We start from the raw sequence: 12,783 nt of genomic DNA on the forward strand, positions 1-12,783 counted from the left end.
TCGCTCTCTCTCTCTCTAGCTCGCTCTCTCTCTAGCTCGCTCTCTCTCTAGCTCGCTCTCTCTCTAGCTCGCTCTCTCTCTAGCTCGCTCTCTCTCTAGCTCGCTCTCTCTCTAGCTCTCTCTCTCTCTAGCTCGCTCTCTCTCTAGCTCGCTCTCTCTCTAGCTCGCTCTCTCTCTAGCTCGCGCGCTCTCTCTCTAGCTCGCGCGCTCTCTCTCTAGCTCGCGCGCTCTCTAGCTCGCGCGCTCTCTAGCTCGCTCTCTCTCTCTCTCTAGCTCGCTCTCTCTCTCTCTAGCTCGCTCTCTCTCTCTCTAGCTCGCTCTCTCTCTCTAGCTCGCTCTCTCTCTCTCTAGCTCGCTCTCTCTCTCTCTAGCTCGCTCTCTCTCTAGCTCGCTCTCTCTAGCTCGCTCTCTCTCTAACTCGCTCTCTCTCTAGCTCGCTCTCTCTCTAGCTCGCTCTCTCTCTAGCTCGCTCTCTCTCTAGCTCGCTCTCTCTCTAGCTCGCTCTCTCTCTAGCTCGCTCTCTCTCTAGCTCGCTCTCTCTCTAGCTCGCTCTCTCTCTAGCTCGCGCGCTCTCTCTCTAGCTCGCGCGCTCTCTCTCTAGCTCGCGCGCTCTCTCTCTAGCTCGCGCGCTCTCTCTCTAGCTCGCGCGCTCTCTAGCTCGCGCGCTCTCTAGCTCGCTCTCTCTCTCTCTCTAGCTCGCTCTCTCTCTCTCTAGCTCGCTCTCTCTCTCTCTAGCTCGCTCTCTCTCTCTCTAGCTCGCTCTCTCTAGCTCGCTCTCTCTCTCTAGCTCGCTCTCTCTCTAGCTCGCTCTCTCTATAGCTCGCTCTCTCTATAGCTCGCTCTCTCTATAGCTCGCTCTCTCTATAGCTCTCGCGCTCTCTCTAGCTCTCGCGCTCTCTCTCTCTCTAGCTCTCGCGCTCTCTCTCTCTCTAGCTCTCGCGCTCTCTCTCTCTCTCTAGCTCTCGCGCTCTCTCTCTCTCGCGCTCTCTCTCTCTCTCGCGCTCTCTCTCTCTCTCGCGCTCTCTCTCTCGCGCTCTCTCTCTCTCTCGCCGCTCTCTCTCTCTCTCGCGCTCGCTCGCTCTCTCTCGCGCTCGCTCTCTCTCTCTCGCGCTCGCTCGCTCTCTCTCGCGCTCTCTCTCTAGCTCACTCTCTCTCTAGCTCACTCTCTCTCTAGCTCACTCTCTCTCTAGCTCACTCTCTCTCTCTAGCTCACTCTCTCTCTCTAGCTCTCTCTCTCTAGCTCACTCTCTCTCTAGCTCACTCTCTCTCTAGCTCACTCTCTCTCTAGCTCACTCTCTCTCTAGCTCACTCTCTCTCTCTAGCTCTCTCTCTCTAGCTCACTCTCTCTCTAGCTCGCTCTCTCTCTCTAGCTCGCTCTCTCTCTCTAGCTCGCTCTCTCTCTCTCTAGCTCGCTCTCTCTCTCTCTCTCGCTCTCTCTCTCTCTCTAGCGCGCGCTCTCTCTCTCTCTAGCGCGCGCTCTCTCTCTAGCGCGCGCTCTCTCTCTCGCGCTCGCTCTCTCTCTCTCGCGCTCTCTCTCTAGCTCACTCTCTCTCTAGCTCACTCTCTCTCTAGCTCACTCTCTCTCTAGCTCACTCTCTCTCTCTAGCTCTCTCTCTCTCTCTCTCTAGCTCGCTCTCTCTCTCTCTCTAGCTCGCTCTCTCTCTCTAGCGCGCGCTCGCTCTGTAGCGCGCGCTCGCTCTGTAGCGCGCGCTCGCTCTGTAGCGCGCGCTCGCTCTCTCATTCCCATTATGGTCGGTAGGCTCTTCATGTTAGGAGGTTATTTTACATTTGTTTCCTTCATCTATTCATTCCTAAAGGGTGCTTTTTTAACTGTAACAACATTCTTGCTCCCTCTCCAAATAAAAACACCCTTTTAATTGGTTTCTGTTCCAGACGTGTACTGCTGCCTTTGCTACAAAAGACAGGCTAAGAACACACATGGTGCGCCATGAAGGGAAGGTTTCATGCAACGTGTGCGGCAAGCTTCTTAGTCCAGCCTACATCACCAGTCACCTAAAGACGCATGGCCAAAGTCAAAGTATTAACTGTAATACTTGTAAGCAAGGTAAAAAGTTTCAAGGTAAAGATTTCCCTTTATTTGTCTCACCATTGCCTGTAATAATGTATAAGCAGCTCTGTCACAAATGTTGAGTGCTGTGGGAAGAGAACTGGCTCAGATGACCTGTGCCCTATAATATGGTGCTTTTAATTTACCGCAGTATGTTGAGCTGACAGCCGCCTTCAGCTGATCAGTTCTGCCCATGTTGTTAGGGTACTTTCACACTAGTTATTCTTTCCCGGCATAGAGTTCCATTAAAAGGGCCCTATGCCAGAAAATAACTGATCAGGCATATCCCAATGCATTCTGAATGGATAGAAATCCATTCAGTTTGCATCAGTATTTCTTCCGTTCAGTCACTTTCAGATGTTTTGGACGGACATAATACCGCAGTATGCTGCAGTATTATGTCCGTCCAAAATGCCTGATCAGTCGCCGGAATGACTGATCCAGTATTATGCCTCTTTCACACTTGCGTTGTCCGGATCCAGCGTGTACTCCACTTGCCGGAATTACACGCCGGATCCGGAAAAACGCAAGTGTACTGAAAGCATTTGAAGACTGATCCGTCTTCAAAATGCTTTGTGTTACTATGGCACCCAGGACGCTATTAACCACCTCCGGACCGCCTAACGCACATGTGCGTTCCGGAGGTGGCAGGGCTGCGCACAGTCACGCATATACGCGTCATCTCGCGATACGCGAGATTTCCTGTGAACGCGCGCACACAGGCGCGCGCGCTCACAGGAACTGAAGGTAAGCGAGTGGATCTCCAGCCTGCCAGCGGCGATCGCTCGCTGGCAGGCTGGAGATCCGAATTTTTTAACCCCTAACAGGTATATTAGACGCTGTTTTCATAACAGCGTCTAATATACCTCCTACCTGGTCCTCTGGTGGTCCCTTTTGTTTGGATCGACCACCAGAGGACTCAGGTAGGTCAGTACAGTCGCACCAAACACCACACTACACTACACCCCACCCCCCCGTCACTTATTAACCCCTTATAAACCCCTGATCACCCATGATCACCCCATATAAACTCCCTGATCACCCCCCTGTCATTGATCACCGCCCTGTCATTGATCACCCCCCTGTCAGGCTCCGTTCAGACGTCCGCATGATTTTTACGGATCCGATCCATGTATCCATGGATCCGTAAAAATCATGCGGAAGTCTGAATGGAGCCTTACAGGGGGGTGATCAATGACAGGCGGGTGATCACCCATATACACTCCCTGATCACCCCCTGTCATTGATCACCCCCCTGTCACTGATCACCCCCCCTGTAAGGCTCCATTCAGACGTCCGCATGATTTTTACGGATCCGATCCATGTATCCATGGATCCGTAAAAATCATGCGGACGTCTGAATGGAGCCTTACAGGGGGGGTGATCAGTGACAGGGGGGTGATCACCCTGATTACCCTGATCACCCCCTGTCATTGATAACCCCCCTGTAAGGCTCCATTCAGACGTCCGCATGCGTTCTGTGGATCCGATCCATGTATCCATGGATCCGTAAAAAATCATGCGGATGTCTGAATGGAGCCTTACAGGGGGGGTGATCAGTGACAGGGGGGTGATCACCCTGATTACCCTGATCACCCGCCTGTCATTGATAACCCCCCTGTAAGGCTCCATTCAGACGTCCGCATGCGTTCTGTGGATCCGATCCATGGATCCGTAAAAAATCATGCGGATGTCTGAATGGAGCCTTACAGGGGGGGTGATCAGTGACAGGGGGGTGATCACCCTGATCACCCCCTGTCATTGATAACCCCCCTGTAAGGCTCCATTCAGACGTCCGCATGCGTTCTGTGGATCCGATACATGTATCCATGGATCCGTAAAAAATCATGCGGATGTCTGAATGGAGCCTTACAGGGGGGGTGATCAGTGACAGGGGGGTGATCACCCTGATTACCCTGATCACCCCCTGTCATTGATAACCCCCCTGTAAGGCTCCATTCAGACGTCCGCATGCGTTCTGTGGATCCGATACATGTATCCATGGATCCGTAAAAAATCATGCGGATGTCTGAATGGAGCCTTACAGGGGGGGTGATCAATGACAGGGGGGTGATCAGGGAGTCTATATGGGTGATCACCCCCCTGTCATTGATCACCCCCCTGTCATTGATCACTCCCCCCCTGGTAAGGCTCCATTCAGCCATTTTTTTTGGCACAAGTTAGTGGAAATTTTTTGTCTGTTTTTGTTTTTGTTTTTTCTTACAAAGTCTCATATTCCACTAACTTGTGTCAAAAAATAAAATCTCACATGGACGCACCATACCCCTCACGGAATCCAAATGCGTAAACATTTTTAGACATTTATATTCCAGACTTCTTCTCACGCTTTAGGGCCCCTAAAAAGCCAGGGCAGTATAAATACCCCACATGTGACCCCATTTCGGAAAGAAGACACCCCAAGGTATTCCGTGAGGGGCATATTGAGTCCATGAAAGATTGAAATTTTTGTCCTAAGTTAGCGGAAAGTGAGACTTTGTGAGAAAAAAAACAAAAAAAAATCAATATCCGCTAACTTATGCAAAAAAAAAAAAAATTCTAGGAACTCGCCATGCCCCTCATTGAATACCTCGGGGTGTCTTCTTTCCAAAGTGGGGTCACATGTGGGGTATTTATACTGCCCTGGATTTTTAGGGGCCCTAAAGCATGAGAAGAAGTCTGGGATCCAAATGTCTAAAAATGCCCTCCTAAAAGGAATTTGGGCCCCTTTGCGCATCTAGGCTGCAAAAAAGTGTGACACATCTGGTATTGCCGTACTCAGGAGAAGTTGGGGAATGTGTTTTGGGGTGTCATTTTACATATACCCATGCTGGGTGAGAAAAATATCTTGGTCAAATGCCAACTTTGTATAAAAAAATGGGAAAAGTTGTCTTTTGCCAAGATATTTCTCTCACCCAGCATGGGTATATGTAAAATGACACCCCAAAACACATTCCCCAACTTCTCCTGAGTACGGCGATACCAGATGTGTCACACTTTTTTGCAGCCAAGGTGGGCAAAGGGGCACCTTTCAGATTTCGCAGGCCATTTTTTACACATTTTGATTTCAAGGTACTTCTTACACATTTGGGCCCCTAAATTGCCAGGGCAGTATAACTATGCCACAAGTGACCCCATTTTGGAAAGAAGACACCCCAAGGTATTCCGTGAGGGGCATGGCGAGTTCCTAGAATTTTTTATTTTTTGTCACAAGTTAGCGGAAAATGATGATTTTTTTTTTTTTTCTCTTTTTTCCTTACAAAGTCTCATATTCCACTAACTTGCGACAAAAAATAAAAAATTCTAGGAACTCGCCGTGCCCCTCACGGAATACCTTGGGGTGTCTTCTTTCCAAAATGGGGTCACTTGTGGCGTAGTTATACTGCCCTGGCAATTTAGGGGCCCAAATGTGTGAGAAGTACTTTGCAATCAAAATCTGTAAAAAATGACCGGTGAAATCCGAAAGGTGCACTTTGGAATATGTGCCCCTTTGCCCACCTTGGCATCAAAAAAGTGTCACACATCTGGTATCGCCGTACTCAGGAGAAGTTGGGGAATGTGTTTTGGGGTGTCATTTTACATATACCCATGCTGGGTGAGAAAAATATCTTGGTCAAATGCCAACTTTGTATAAAAAAATTGGAAAAGTTGTCTTTTGCCAAGATATTTCTCTCACCCAGCATGGGTATATGTAAAATGACAGCCCAAAACACATTCCCCAACTTCTCCTGAGTACGGCGATACCAGATGTGTGACACTTTTTTGATGCCAAGGTGGGCAAAGGGGCACATATTCCAAAGTGCACCTTTCGGATTTCACCGGTCATTTTTTACAGATTTTGATTGCAAAGTACTTCTCACACATTTGGGCCCCTAAATTGCCAGGGCAGTATAACTACGCCACAAGTGACCCCATTTTGGAAAGAAGACACCCCAAGGTATTCCGTGAGGGGCATGGCGAGTTCCTAGAATTTTTTATTTTTTGTCACAAGTTAGCGGAAAATGATGATTTTTTTTTTTTTTCTCTTTTTTCCTTACAAAGTCTCATATTCCACTAACTTGCGACAAAAAATAAAAAATTCTAGGAACTCGCCGTGCCCCTCACGGAATACCTTGGGGTGTCTTCTTTCCAAAATGGGGTCACTTGTGGCGTAGTTATACTGCCCTGGCAATTTAGGGGCCCAAATGTGTGAGAAGTACTTTGCAATCAAAATCTGTAAAAAAATGACCGGTGAAATCCGAAAGGTGCACTTTGGAATATGTGCCCCTTTGCCCACCTTGGCATCAAAAAAGTGTCACACATCTGGTATCGCCGTACTCAGGAGAAGTTGGGGAATGTGTTTTGGGGTGTCATTTTACATATACCCATGCTGGGTGAGAGAAATATCTTAGCAAAAGACAACTTTTCCCATTTTTTTATAAAAGTTGTCATTTTGCCAAGATATTTCTCTCACCCAGCATGGGTATATGTAAAATGACACCCCAAAACACATTCCCCAACTTCTCCTGAGTACGGCGATACCACATGTGTGACACTTTTTTGCTGCCAAGGTGGGCAAAGGGGCGCATATTCCAAAGTGCACCTTTCGGATTTCACCGGTCATTTCTTACACATTTTGATTGCAAAGTTCTTCTCACACATTTGGGCCCCTAAATTGCCAGGGCAGTATAACTACCCCACAAGTGACCCCATTTTGGAAAGAAGACACCCCAAGGTATTCTGTGAGGGGCATGGTGAGTTCCTAGAATTTTTTATTTCTCGCCCATTTTCCTTGGGGGACACAGACCTTGGGTATAGCTCAGCTCCCTAGGAGGCGTGACACTAAGTAAAACTGTTAAGCCCCTCCTCCATCAGCTATACCCTCAGCCTGGAGATAGAGGCTACCAGTTTTAGCTTAGTGTCCAAGGAGGCAAGACACTCCCTGCTACTGCAGGGCTGTTTTCTCCTTGTTGTAATTTTATTTTATTTTTGTGTTTTCCTAGAGATACCAGAGACGCATTGGGCCTCTCTGCTCTCCCGGGGTGAGCTGCGCCAGTGCCAACTTATCTGCACTGCTGCCTCCCCCACAGAAGCAATAGGAGGATCTGGGCAGCAATGGCTCCCCTACATCCCGCCAGCTAGGGGGTCGCCCGCACGCAAAGCCCCTCTCCCAGCTTCCTGCCACTGCGGTGCCAGTAGCTGAAGGGGCGACCCTGCTGGAAGGAACTGAGGGTGAAGACAGGTGAGATGGCTTTTCCAGCCCATACCCGTCCCTATCGGCAAGCATGTACCCCTCTGGGTAAGGGGGGCACCCTGTGGTCGCTCATTCTGAGCGCTCCAGCAGACCCTCCCCAGCTCCCCTCCGTGTATCTCACGCCGTTTTCCCCCATTTTCAGGCTACTCTTCAAGACGGCTGATCTCTCCCTCTCTCCCTCCCGCCGCCGCCCGCTCCGTTCCGAACGGGGGGCGGGGCTTATGCCCGACATGACCATACCGGCATCGGCGGGGCAGGGGACGATGGTGGCAGAAGGTCACCCACCTGGGAATAATCGCCGCACTCTTGGGGCCTGCGGGCCCTTTATTTCATGGCATCCTGCTTCTTCTTAGCCCTGCGAGTTTTTTCGGCAGCAGGGGGCGTGGCTTACGCGCGCGCGCGCCATTTTGGGGGCGGAGTTAGGTTCTCCTTCACAGGAGACATTTCAAGCGCTGGAGGGGGCGGAGCTTGTTCCCCGCGCTTCTGCTGAATTCTTCCCGCGTTTCCTCACTCCTAGACAGGAAGCTGGGACACGTGGGGGACTCTGAGCACCTGGTGTATCGCTCGGCTTCTGTGGGCGCTATCTGCAGGCTCTCTGCTGTTTGCTGCTCCCTGCTGCTGCTGCTGCTGCAGCTGCTGCTGATCCTCTCTACTCCTGACGTTCTTCTGAGGCACTGGTAGGACAGTTAACCCTCTCCTAACCCTCCTGGTCATAGTTGCTATATCCCTTGTGGTCTCTGTATTGGTACGACCACTTTTTCAGCATGTCAGATCCCACGGGTGCCCCCAAACCCTGGTACCATGCCTGTACCGCCTGTAAGGAACTTTTTTCGTGTGGGCAATCTGAGCCGCATTGCCTTGCATGTCAGGCCCCGGTGCAGGGCCCGCTCTCCGCTGCGCCCCCCGGTGCCTCTGAACCCCCTGACTGGGCTAGGTCTCTGTCTCAGGCGGTGGAAAGCCTTACACACGTAGTGGGCCGTCTCGTGGATAGACCGCCTCTCCCGCAGGCTGCCACAATCCCTGTCGCACCCGCTGGGACTACCGTTTCTGCCGCCCCCACTGATTCCCTGCCTCCCAGCGAATCTTCCAGGGCCCGGCATATTCAGAAACGTTCAAGGGTTGAGCGCACATCTTCTCCAGATGCTTCGCTCTCTCCGCCATGCGTGCGAGCTCAGTCAAGTCTATCCTCTCAAAGGGATACGCTTTCTGAGGGAGAACTGGCGGATTCGGACGTGGACATGGACTCAGAGCTTCCGTCCAAATTGGCGTCCGCGGTGGGGCATCTTATCACTAGCATCCGTGATACCTTTCACATACACGATGACCCCCCCAACTCTGAACAGGCCGGCGTGTCCTTTCTTCGCCCCAGACAGACCTCCAAGGTCTTTCCCATCCACGCAGATTTTTCTTCTGTGGTGTCCAAGGCTTGGACCCGGCCTAACGTCCGCTTTGTTACACCCAAAAAGCTGGACATTTGTTATCCCTTTCCAGCGGATTCTGTGACCACGTGGACGTCCCCGCCTAAGGTTGATCCTCCCGTGGCTCGCCTGTCCAAAAGCACTACTATTCCTGTACAAGACGGATCTTCCCTCCAGTCTGCTGAGGACCGTCGTACGGAATCCCTCTCCAAGGCCATATTTACTGCCTCTGGTTCGGCCCTTAGACCGGTCTTTGCCTCCGCCTGGGCTGGTAAAGCGGTCTCTGAATGGGGTTTGCAACTGGAACGGGAGTTAGGGTCGGACGTCCCTCTACAGGACCTCCGTTCCTTAGCCCAACTAATTGTCCAGGCCGGAAAATTTGTCTGTGAGGCCTCTCTTGATGCGGGTGCCCTCATTGCCCGTTCCTCTGCCCTGGCAGTTTCTGTCAGGAGGGAACTCTGGCTGAAGGTTTGGGCGGCGGACGCCGCTTCCAAACGCTCTTTGGCTGGCCTACCATTCTCGGGTTCCCGCTTGTTCGGAACCCGTCTGGACGAACTTATATCTGAGGCCACGGGTGGGAAGAGTACTCTCCTCCCCCAGTCCAGGCCGAGGGGCGCCCCCCGCGGTCGCGCTGGTTCGTCCCGTTTTCGGTCCTTTCGCAAGCCCACCGGGTCTAGACCCGCGGCCGGTTCTTCTTCCTCTGGCCCAGCCCAGGATAGACGCAAGAAGCCGTTTTTTCGGACGCAATCTACCTGGCGCAAGCCCCAGCCCACACGGGCTCCCTCAGGCCAGCAGCCCTCTGCCTGAAGGTGCGCCCCCACCCACCCGGGTGGGGGGCCGCCTTCTACTGTTCAGGAACGTATGGCGGGCCCACATCTCAGACGCATGGGCGCTCGAGATTGTATCTTGCGGATACAAGATCGAATTTGCGTCCATTCCGCCAGACCGTTTCTTCCGGTCCCGTCCTCCGCGGGATCCCGTACGAGCGGCCGCCTTCTTCACGGCCATTCGCTCTCTAATGGACAAGGGTGTCGTCGCCCCCGTGCCTCCGACGGAAAGGTTCAGGGGGTTCTACTCGAACCTCTTTGTGGTTCCCAAGAAGGAAGGCTCAGTGCGACCGATCTTGGACCTAAAGCGCCTGAACCGTTTTCTCCGACTGCAGAGATTCCGGATGGAGTCTCTCAGGTCCGCAGTGGCCTCCCTGGAAAGAGGGGATTTCATGGCCTCAATCGACGTTCAGGATGCATATCTCCACGTTCCGGTTGCTCCATGTCATCACCGCTTCCTGCGCTTCGCGGTGGGGGACGATCACTTCCAATTCGTCGCCCTTCCCTTTGGTCTGGCGACGGCTCCTCGAGTATTCACCAAGGTCCTGGCCCCTGTCTTGGCCCTTCTGCGTTCAAGAAGTGTTTTTCTTCTCCCTTACTTGGACGACATCTTGGTCAAGGCACCCTCCTTCTCTCAGGCATCCGGCAGTGTGGGACTCACTCTGGAGACCCTGACGCGGTTCGGTTGGATCATCAACCACCCCAAGTCTTCTCTTACCCCCTCCAGACGGCTGATCTTCCTGGGGATGCTCCTGGATACGGAGTTGGCGGAGGTCCGCCTCCCGTCGGACAAGCGTCTGGCCCTTTGCGGGTCTGTTCGCAGTCTCCTCCGTCATCACCGCCCTTCCCTCAGAACCAGCATGCGGTTGTTGGGGAAGATGGTTGCCTGTTTCGAAGCGGTGCCGTTCGCACAATTCCGATCCCGCACCTTTCAGAGGGCAATTCTGTCGGCCTGGGACAAATCACCGAGGAGTCTGGACAGGACCTTTCTTCTGCCTCCCCTGGCTCGGGCTTCCCTCAGCTGGTGGTTGCATATCCCCCTACGGGGGAGGTCCTTCCTCCCACTGAACTGGCTGGTGATTACCACCGATGCCAGCTTACGGGGGTGGGGGGGGGTTTTCCCTCCCCGGTCCGTCCAGGGCGTTTGGTCTCTATCGGAGTCCAGACTTCCAATCAATATTCTGGAACTGAGGGCGATTCTTCTGTCCCTCAGACACTGGACCCATCTACTGAGGGGCCACCCTGTTCGGATCCAATCGGACAATGCCACGGCTGTGGCATACATAAACCATCAGGGAGGCACTCGCAGCGCTGCAGCGATGCAAGAGGTGACCCTCATTCTCCTCTGGGCGGAGGCGCATGTGCCGGCCTTATCCGCGATTTACATCCCGGGGGTGGACAACTGGGCGGCGGATTTCCTGAGCCGGTCCACCATCGACCCGGGAGAATGGTCCCTGCACCCAGAGGTGTTCGAAGCCCTTTGTCTTCGCTGGGGTCGCCCCGACGTGGACCTCATGGCTTCCAAATTCAACCACAAGGTCCCCCGATACCTGGCCAGGGCACGGGACCCGAAGGCGTACGGCGCCGACGCGCTCGTTCTTCCGTGGCGCGAATTCTCCCTTCTGTACGTCTTTCCTCCTTTCCCCCTCCTGCCACGGGTTCTTCGGAGGATCGCGGCAGAGGGCGTTCCCGCGATTCTGATCGCCCCGGATTGGCCCCGCCGGTCTTGGTACGCCGACCTAATGTTGCTGTTGGCAGACGCACCGTGGCCACTGCCCTCCAGGGAAGACCTTCTCTCTCAGGGACCGATCTTCCACGAGCATTTAGGCTCGCTACGTTTGACGGCGTGGCTATTGAGACCGCCGTCTTAACGCGACGGGGTTTCTCCGCGGACGTAGTCCGCACCATGATCCGTGCTCGTAAGCCCGTGTCCTCTAGGATCTACTATCGGGTTTGGAGGTCCTATCTGGGGTTCTGTGAGTCCCGGAGCATCCCACCTCTCCGGTTTTCTCTTCCCACGATCCTGTCCTTCCTCCAGTCGGGTCTGGACCTGGGGCTGAGCCTCAGTTCTCTGAAGGGACAGATTTCGGCGCTGTCTATTCTTCTCCAGCGTCCCCTGGCCCCTCTGGGGCCAATTAAGACCTTCTTACAAGGGGTGGCTCACTCTGTTCCGCCGTACCGCCCTCCAGTTCCATCCTGGGACCTGAATGTGGTGCTCTCGGCGCTCCAATCAGCCCCCTTCGAGCCTTTACGGGAGGTCTCCCTTCGCCTTCTGTCCTGCAAGGTCATTTTTCTTGTGGCCATCACATCTCTCCGACGGGTGTCGGAGTTGGCGGCTCTTTCTTGCTCCGAACCTTTCCTGATTCTTCCACCAGGATAAGGTTGTGCTTCGGCCTGTCCCGTCCTTCCTGCCAAAGGTGGTCTCCGCCTTTCACATCAATGAGGACATCGTCCTTCCGTCGCTCTGTCCCTCTCCTTCCCACCCCAGAGAACGGGAACTGCACCGTCTGGATGTGGTCAGGGCGTTGAAGATTTATCTGGAGGTCACCGGATCCTTTCGGCGCACGGACTCCCTGTTTGTGGTTCCGGAGGGTTCGCGCAAGGGTTTGGCGGTCTCCAAGGTGGCTATTGCCCGTTTCATTAAACTGGCGGTGTCTGAGGCTTATCGAGCCAAGGGTAGAGCTCCGCCTTTCAGCGTCACTGCTCATTCCACCAGAGCAGTCGGAGCTTCCTGGGCGCAGAGGCATCGGGCCTCGGCTGAACAGTTGTGCAAAGCAGCCACTTGGTCCTCTCTGCACACTTTCACAAGGTTCTATAGAGTGCATACGCATGCATCAGCGGATGCTGCTTTGGGCCGCCTGGTTTTGCAGGCAGCGGTTTCCTGATGCTCCGGTGGTGGTCCGCCTTGGGTTTGTGGTCCCTCCCTTCTTGGACTGCTCTTGAACGTCCCAAGGTCTGTGTCCCCCAAGGAAAATGGGCGAGAAAAGGAGATTTTTGTATAACTTACCAGTTAAATCTCTTTCTCGCTCTTCCTTGGGGGACACAGCACCCACCCTTCTGTGTTTTGTTACAGGGTTATGGTCTGGCGCCCCGTTGGGTTGCTGGCTGGTTGTTTCCGTTATTGGTTGTTATCCTTTCACTACTTGGACACGCAACTGGTAGCCTCTATCTCCAGGCTGAGGGTATAGCTGATGGAGGAGGGGCTTAACAGTTTTACTTAGTGTCACGCCTCCTAGGGAG

The 12,783-nt window shown here is 53.3% G+C and overlaps 1 protein-coding gene across 8 annotated transcripts in view; it reads left to right on the plus strand.

The window, feature by feature from the left end:
* Nucleotides 1–12,783, plus strand: part of VEZF1 (vascular endothelial zinc finger 1) — a 64,174-nt gene that overhangs the window by 21,403 nt on the left and 29,988 nt on the right. For 6 of the 8 annotated variants that reach the window (XM_044287406.1, XM_044287410.1, XM_044287408.1 and 3 more), the window contains exon 4: nt 1,894–2,080. In XM_044287406.1, coding sequence (XP_044143341.1) covers nt 1,894–2,080 — 187 coding nt within the window. The remainder of the gene's footprint in view (nt 1–1,893; nt 2,081–12,783) is intronic. The other 2 variants (XM_044287405.1, XM_044287409.1) reach the window with 1 other exon arrangement.

Source organism: Bufo gargarizans, chromosome 3 (genome assembly GCF_014858855.1).
Source record: "Bufo gargarizans isolate SCDJY-AF-19 chromosome 3, ASM1485885v1, whole genome shotgun sequence".
Classification (NCBI taxonomy): domain Eukaryota; kingdom Metazoa; phylum Chordata; class Amphibia; order Anura; family Bufonidae; genus Bufo; species Bufo gargarizans.